Source organism: Lathyrus oleraceus, chromosome 7, assembly GCF_024323335.1.
Source record: "Lathyrus oleraceus cultivar Zhongwan6 chromosome 7, CAAS_Psat_ZW6_1.0, whole genome shotgun sequence".
Classification (NCBI taxonomy): domain Eukaryota; kingdom Viridiplantae; phylum Streptophyta; class Magnoliopsida; order Fabales; family Fabaceae; genus Lathyrus; species Lathyrus oleraceus.
Genome location: NC_066585.1, coordinates 84,183,759 through 84,192,214, shown reverse-complemented (window position 1 = coordinate 84,192,214; position 8,456 = coordinate 84,183,759). Strand labels below are relative to the sequence as shown.

The following is an 8,456-nucleotide window of genomic DNA, read 5'->3' as shown; positions in this document are numbered from 1 at the left end:
CAGCTCACCTGTTCCTTTTCTCCTCTCAACTCTTTGAACATGGTAGAGGTTTTGTATTTGCCTTGTTGTATTACCTCCTCCCAATATCGAGATTGTACCACCATTTCTCTATACTTAAAAATCCTCTTGAATATCCATGAGCATTTGTGAGGTTCTTGCCATCTCATAGTATCTTGTGTTTTGAGATAGTATGCTCTTATCCACTTCACCCAAAGTTTGTCAGTTTTGGCCTATTGGAAATGGTGGTTTGGTTCCACTCTACCAATGATGTCACAAATATTTTCCCAAGCCACAAGTGCTTTTTTGCTTATTTCCTCCTTCCCACTCCAAAGGAAGCTTTTACATATTGCTTCAATGTGTTTAATAACTTTTTTAGGCATTGGAAATATCTGCACCTAATAGGAAGTCACAGCAAATTAAACATTTCTAATTAACCAGTATCTTCTTGCATAGCTCAAGACTTTAGCCATCAAATGAGGATTATATTCACTATTTTATCAATGAGAGGTTGGCATTGAAGAATTGTGAGATTTTTGCTTGATAGAGGCACTCATAGATACTCGAATGGTAATGTTCCAGCAACAAATCCAGTAGTAGTGAGTATCTTTTGTTGTTCCTGATCTAGTACACCTTCAAAGTACACCTTACACTTTGCAGGGTTTGTCTTCAAACCTGTCGAATCAGAAAATGTTTGGAACTCCCTCAACATAAGTTTTATTGATGTTTCATCTCCTCGTGTGAGCATGATCAAATCATCTGCAAAATAAATATTAGTAATATGTAATTTTCACACTTTGGGTGAAAGTTGAAGTCTGGTCTTTTATGCAAGTTCTTCAATGATCTATACAAGTACTCCATGATTAGGACAAATAGTATGGGTGATACTGGATCCCCCTGTCTGATCCCCTTCTTTTCTTTCATAAAATCACTATTTTGGCCCTTGATTACATATTTGTATGAGATAGTTGTGACACATATCATGATCCATTTTATGTATTTTGGAGGAAAGTTCATTTCTTTCATTATGACTTCCAAATTTGCCCATTTGGTTCTTCATACGAACCGGATTCCAATCTCTGTGAACCTCGAGCCCCCTCTCTAAGCTTGGGACAAATCAATAGTCCCCTCTCTAAACTAGCAGACATGCCTCTTGACACAACTCTTATGATGCATGAGCATATCATTAAATCAATGTGTTAATACCCCCCTCTGATCCTAACATAATGCACTAACAACTCTAGTAATCCCCTCTCTGAAATACATCACACCAAATTCACAAAATGCACATTATCAATCAACAATGCAACACAAGCATGCTAGTAATTCATCTCAACACAATTATATTTCAAACATACAACAATACAACAAACATCACTCAAAATAATCCATATTCGCGATACTCCCATATTTCATACTTCTTTTTAACGCTTAACACCTCGTCATAACAACATATAATTTAGTGCAACTCAAGTATTCAATCAATCTCCTCAATTATATTTTTATTAATACATGCAACAACACAATAGTCATAAATACCACCTCAACTATAATGACATCATCACACGATAACACCATTATAAAAACATCGTCAAGTAGTTCATGAGGTAGCTTTGCGCGTTAGCTTCCCAAAACTTTGAACGGCGTCTCATTCGGACTTATGGAACGAAAGGTATGGTCAAAATCGTCGAACAATACAACAAACATTATGCCAGCTTGGAGTCGATACATAGCATTTATGTAGTTGCTCCTAACACCTATGTAGCGCTACATACTGTGGAGTTTTTTTTTCGAAAACCTGGTGTTTTTTCCTTAAAAAAATAGTTGTTAATGTATTTTGAAAGTCTTTTACTGTTATAAAATCATTCAAACACTTCCTAACAACAAAATAACTTATTTCAAACATCTATTTTCTCATATTAAAACCCCTCTTATTAATCCCTAATTCTACCAATTAACATACGAATTCAATCACCATTTCATCAAATCACATCTCTAAAACCTTCATTATTGCAACAATGGTGAAAAACACAATATATACACAATTCAGAATTTCAAACATCAATTCATACGAAATACTCATCAAGATAATCAGGAGAATATCACTCCTCAAGAACACACAGAAATTATCACAATCATCATCCCTATTGGAGGTTAAGAACTTTTCTACCATACTCCTCATGCATAAACCTTTATCGAAGGTTATTCTTCCCATTACCTTGGATTTTTCCAACAAAATTCTTCAAACATCTTTCAATTGATGTTTTTTCTATGCCCTAGCCCTAGCCTCTTCCTCTTTCTTTTAAAATTCTAATTTTTAGGTATGAAACCTCTTACAACTCCTTGCTAGCTTTTTTATCAGTAACATAAGTCCTCAATTAGAGACTTCCAACATTACCCTCACTTATCCCCATATTCACCAAAAATGCCCTTATCATCTCTAATTTTTATTTTGATAAAAATACTACTAATACTCTTTATTTTCTATTATTCTATTTTCTCATTTTAATTAAATAATTCAATTAAAATATTATTATTTAATTATTAAAATTGGACTCTAATAATTATAACTCATCTTTATCAATCTCAAATCACTCTCTACACTCTCACCTCAAGGTCACACACCCCTAACACTCATATTAAATCAATTATCACACAGAATAATTAACTTAAATCATAATAATTCAAATGATTCGATAAATCAAGAATTGGAGTGTTAGAACGTCTATCCATAGTTTTGGTTGTAGTTATTCTTCCTCCTTAGATCTGTGCTCCTCTTTCGCTGCCCTCTCTTCAATGATTAGTTCCGGTGTCTGCTTTGATTTCGACGTCTCCTTTGTTTCTTGACTTTGAGCGTTAGGTTTTTTTTTCCAGAGTACTAGATCCATTTATGCTTGTGTTTTCATCATTCAATCAAGAGTTAGATGATGGAGAAACCGCTCTTACCATCGCCATCACCGCCTTCTTCTTCGACCGGTCACAATCAATTCACTCTCATCTATGATATAAAAAATTTAATAATAAATATCTATAAATTTTATTTTAACAAAAATATATTATATTATAAAATCATTTATGGAAAAGAAAAACTGAAACAAACATCTTGAAGAAAAAAAAAGAAATAGAATGATGTGATAGATTGGTGATGAAATAGAAAGTGGGAAATACATATAAAAAATAAATTGTTAAATAGGTGTTGGAGAGTTATGAGCATCCAAATATATGAGCTCGGTAGGTATTAGTTGGGCATTTCATGGTCAATTTGTTTGGTACCATTCGGCGTTACTCCTCTTGAAAATATTCGTCTTACAAATCTGACCTGCTTTTTCTCAATAATTAATCCACACTGTGCATGATGCCATGACTCTTACATAGTTTTCTTTTTGACAGCATGATTCTTGCATAAGGAAAATTATTATTTAAATATAGAACTATTGTAAAATTCTTTTCACTTGTTTTACAAGTGATTTTTGATAAGTTTATTCACAGTTATTGGGCCTCTGGCCCTCCACCATATAAAAAAATGCAGGAGCAGGACACATATCAGAGACTGGGGGGAACAAGAACATTGTTACATTTACATTTCCCTTCCATATCATCATTATTTAGACCATCCAAGCAAAGCAAGAATAATGTGAAAAATACTACCATCTAAAATGGCCCTCAACAATTTCGCCTTCTCAGGCGTGTATGGTGGATACCTTATGGATGGATCTGAATCAAAACCTTTATATAAAACTGACTTCTTATGGCTGAAACTATCAAAAGAGAACTTTCCATGGTAAGCGCCCATTCCACTTTCTCCAACTCCTCCAAAAGGCAATCCACGAGTTGCAACCTGCACCAACATTGTTGTACTAGTCAGTCTAATGTCATCATCACGCATGTCTATATCTCCCGTCTGGGAGAGCCATACATGAATGAGATGTAGCACTGATACTACAGATTGGAGACGTGTCTGGTGGCCGATACATGAATAGATTTATGAAAATAGGATCATATTTATAAAATAAAAGAATGTTAGAATTCAATAAACTTTTATGTACTATAAATTTTAGAAAGAGAGTAACTACATGCACAACAGCATCGTTGATGAGCATTCCTCCAGAAGATATCTTATCAACATAATCCTTCTTCAGCTGCTCATTGTTTGTGAAGAGATATGCAGCAAGAGGTTTTGGCCTTGATTTTATTATACTGAAGCTATCTTCTATGCTGTCTACCTGTAAAAATGCGAGGAAAAGATAAAAAGACTTTGATTTATCCGAAAAATAAGAAACATAACATGCACTTTCCATTATGATTTAGTACTAACAGTAATAATTGGTAATATTGGCCCAAATATCTCCTCTTGCATAACCATAGCTTCTTCCGGAACATCCAATAAGATAGTTGGAGCTATCTTTCTGCAATATAGAGGGCAGAATTGATGTTATGGAATTGTTATAAGTGATTACATATAATCTTAATAACCAAGATGGGAATGCTAACTCACAATGTCTTCTCATCTCTCTGACCTCCTAAAACAATTTTATCAGATGCCTTATCCTCATCCAAGAGTCTCACGAGTCTTGCAAATTGAGTAGGAGACACAATACGAGACATGCCTTTGGATTCGATCGGATCTTTCCCAAAAAATTCCTCCAACTCATTTTTTAAAGCAGTTATCTGTTTAAATGATAACATATCAAAGAGTGATATATTTTAACAACACACTGAATTTTGTATAATAGAGCGAATTTTACAAGTGTTGGGGCAAAGTCTCTTCTTGTGATGATATAATCAACAGAAATGCATGCTTGTCCACTATTGCATCCCCATTTGCCAGCTATGATCCTCCTAGCAGTGACCTGAAATTTCAAATGACTACATTATATGAGAATATGTTATTTTGGATTTGTAAATAACAAGCTCAAGAGATTATGTTACTTGTAAATTGATATTTGAATCAACAACAGCTGGACATTTTCCTCCAAGCTCCAGAATCACTGGAGTAAGATGCTTTGCAGCAGCAGCCATAACAATGCGACCTACTCGAGCACTACCTGAGTAAAATTTGTCTATTATGCATAAAACCTTATAGCGAAGTTGCATGCTAGTTGTAATTGGACCAAATACATGTCTGACTTTTTACTATAAATTTAAAGTTGCTAATCAGTTTTTATTATAAATTTAAAGTTGGTAATCGGTGAAAAGCCACTAATAATGACGATGATTTCATAGGGTATTGAAGAAATTACCTGTATAAAGTATCTTATCCCACTTCTGCTCCAAGAGCGAAGTTGTTTCAGGAACAGCACCTTCAACAACTCTTACGGCAGAATTGTCTAGATAACTTTCTAGCAAATTCGCAAGCAGGGATGATGTTGCGGGAGAAATTTCTGATGGTTTCAAAACCACTGTGTTACCTGCTGCAATGGCTCCAATGACCGGATCCAATGATAATACTGAAGGTAGGAGATAAAATCTTTATCAATGGACAGTAAAGGATACAAAGAAGACGAAAAAAATCAACAAGTTAGCAATATAAGCATTCCTAGTAACTGAGAACTCGTTTAAGATAAATCAATTCTGATTCAGAGCAATCAAACATCAATTATTTAGCAAAATAGAGTGGAGCTAACTAGAGTTCCAATATTTGGGACATTAATCTAAACATGCTAGATTACAGTTATTGAGGTGAAGATCAATGTTGATTGCACGAAAGATGAACATGTTCTACATACACATAGGAAAGTTCCATGTTGATATGATCAACACAACTCCCAGTGGTTCTGAAACAATCTCTGCTGATGATGGAAATGTTGTGATTGAAGTGCTCACCTAAAAGACGGGGGAAAAGAAAATGTATTACAAAAGTAGCCAAGTAGAGTCACAATCATTTACAAATGAAGCCAAGTTGAGTCACAATCATTCTTATTCTTTGCTATTACCTTTTCAGGCTTCATCCAGTGTTTCAGGTCTTGAAGTGCTTCATTGCATGCAGATTTCGCCTGGAAAATCTGCGTTTAAAATGATGGCAAGTCTAAGATGATTACCATACAAATTGAAACATAAACTAAATGTCATCATGACAAGAAATATCGGAGAGCATTCTTATGCCACTTTGAATTCTGTTAACAATAACTTTCATAGAATTATTAGCATTTGCCACAAATGGAAACAATTCTACAAAATAACAGTTATAAATGGATCCATCCATTGCCAAAGGTCTTTGATTTGAATTTGTGAACAGAAAAATGTGGCATTTGCTTGCAATGCGGATGTGGAGACCTCAACAATTCTTATATTAGCACAATTTAGAACATAAAAATATAAACAAACAACGGAAGAATTTGATTGAACACCTCAGTTATATATGCTTCCATTCTAGGTTTAGAAAGGTCCTTAACAAGAGCATCAATAATTTCCTCCTCTTTCTCTACCAACATCTTAGCTATGGCCTCCAATTGCGAAATCCGCCATTCGTAACTCTTAGTCTTGCCTGAATCAAAATTCTTTCTGAGCTCCGTAACAAGCAAAGAAGCCTTATCTCCATCAAAAACCCGCTTCTTTTCTACTTGTGATTCCACAGATAGAGTTGTGGAACTCCTTCACAACACAAAATAAAGCCCTATAAACCAAGCAAATACAATTGAAGCATGAGGATGAAAATGCGAAGAGAAAGATAGAGAGTCCTTACGAGTGAGTAGAGAAAACAACACATCGAGAGTGGAATTGAAGTTGCTTGGGAAAACACTTTGCGGTTAAAGTTAAAGCGTTTGCAAAAGCTCTGCTACCAACTAGGGCACTGTTAATCACCATGAATTAGAAATAGAAGTAAAGAAAGTAGAGAATTGGAAAGAAGAAGAAGAAAAAATGTACCTAGGAGTAGGAGCAAGCAACGGCGAAAGAGAGAGGGTTTTCATGGTAACAACTTGAGAGGTAGGTGGTCATAAAATTGTTGTTTTATATCAAAGTAGAAATTACTAACATGGAATTTGCATGACTTGCATTTAACTCTGTTGGTGAAAATGAGGCGAACCTTGATGACCTAACTTTACTCATGCGAATTAAGAGACGAAAAGTAATATGGTTTGTGGAAAAGAGTGGAGGCTAGAATTTTTGTGGTACACGTGGGTCGATAAAATAACTGAAAAAAATGGATAGGGACGGCTAATTAGAAAATATTGTGCAATTCCGAGTCAGGTGGAGACAAAACTGTTAGAAAAGGAAGTTTGTGCTTTCACATCTTGTATGTGTCAAAAGGATATTTGGCCGAGTGGCGACAATCGTAAACGGTCTGATTCATTTACAAAATGGTTTTTAAGCTCTTTAAACAATGGGTGATTATTGTAAACAAAAATAACTAATATTATTTTTCCTCCGCTTCAAAATTATTAGTTTTAACGGAGAAAAAATTATTTTAAAATAAATGTTATTCTCATTTTTTAATATAAAAATAATTTATTTTTTTAATTATATTATTTAATTATTATTTTTTACACTACTTCTAATATATCAATATGCTAATGAGGGTTTATGGAACATTTTTAAGGATTATAAATAAATAAAATATTTTTTTTAAAAGTTAATTATTTTAATTTATAATACCTTTAATATACATTTTCAGAAATACTTACATTTTTAATCTCTTAAAAAATGGATACTCGTTAGTATTTTTCTTTAGTAAAAATATAACATTTTCTGACAATATCATTGTATTTGTTAATTTGTGTGCAAAGTCTTAAACTACAATCATTTTAAAATGGAGGTAGTAATGATTAAAAAAATTAACTATTGCAGTATTTTATGCTAAGTATGTGGTTGGTCGCAAGAGATTTTAATGATTGTGCATATCGTCGGAAAAAATGAGGAGCTCATGTTTATGCTTGTATATGTGGTAAATTTGTAGGAAGGTTTAATGCTTGCAACCTTATTGATATGGGATCAGTTGGCTCTAAATATATATGAACAAGTTCTATTTTCCATGGTGGTAATTGGATATTTGAAAAGCTTGATAGAAATTTTCGTAATGATAATTTGAGGCTTAATTTTTTGGATGTGTATGTCAAAGTTTTTGCCTGTGTGAGTTTCTCTGATCATCATCCCATTTTAATCATGTTGTTTCGTAATGTTTATCGAGCAAAAGCTAAATAATTCAATTTTAAAAGTGAATGAATAATAGTGTTGGAGTTAACAACGAAACTCCATTGATGCACAAGAAGAAAAAAATGATGATGGACAATTGAAAGAATGGTAGAGAGAGGGAGAAGAAAATATTGTAACTAACTTTATCAATAAACTCAATTTCTCTCACTTCAATCTTCTACTACTTGTAACTAACTATGGGTTTTATATACTAACCCAAATTCAAATGAAACTGAAACTAACAACTTGAATTTGAATTACATTTAAGATCACCCCTTAACTCATATTCAGTTTTGATCACCTTGTTCAACACATCTGAAAGTTGTTTC

At 33.6% G+C, this 8,456-nt stretch overlaps 1 protein-coding gene across 1 annotated transcript; it reads right to left on the bottom strand.

The window, feature by feature from the left end:
* Positions 1–3,392: 3,392 nt before the first annotated feature.
* LOC127105093 (aldehyde dehydrogenase family 3 member H1) lies at positions 3,393–7,119 on the bottom strand. The gene is made up of 12 exons (XM_051042258.1): positions 6,862–7,119; positions 6,680–6,787; positions 6,345–6,588; positions 5,931–5,999; positions 5,724–5,820; positions 5,238–5,444; positions 4,927–5,042; positions 4,743–4,847; positions 4,493–4,665; positions 4,313–4,403; positions 4,071–4,220; positions 3,393–3,835 (listed from the first exon to the last, which is right to left on the bottom strand). The coding sequence occupies exons 1-12, from the start codon at positions 6,903–6,905 to the stop codon at positions 3,599–3,601; spliced, it is 1,641 nt and encodes a 546-aa protein (XP_050898215.1). The 5' UTR covers positions 6,906–7,119; the 3' UTR covers positions 3,393–3,598.
* Positions 7,120–8,456: the final 1,337 nt, after the last annotated feature.

Excerpts from the sequence above, each read along its gene's own strand:
- LOC127105093 (XM_051042258.1), bottom strand. The coding sequence starts at position 6,905 with ATGAAAACCCTCTCTCTTTCGCCGTTGCTTGCTCCTACTCCTAG. Across the intron at positions 4,221-4,312 it reads CAATATTACCAATTATTACT|GTAGACAGCATAGAAGATAG; the intron begins GTTAGTACTAAA and ends GCATTTTTACAG. Across the intron at positions 3,836-4,070 it reads TCAACGATGCTGTTGTGCAT|GTTGCAACTCGTGGATTGCC; the intron begins GTAGTTACTCTC and ends ATGTTGGTGCAG.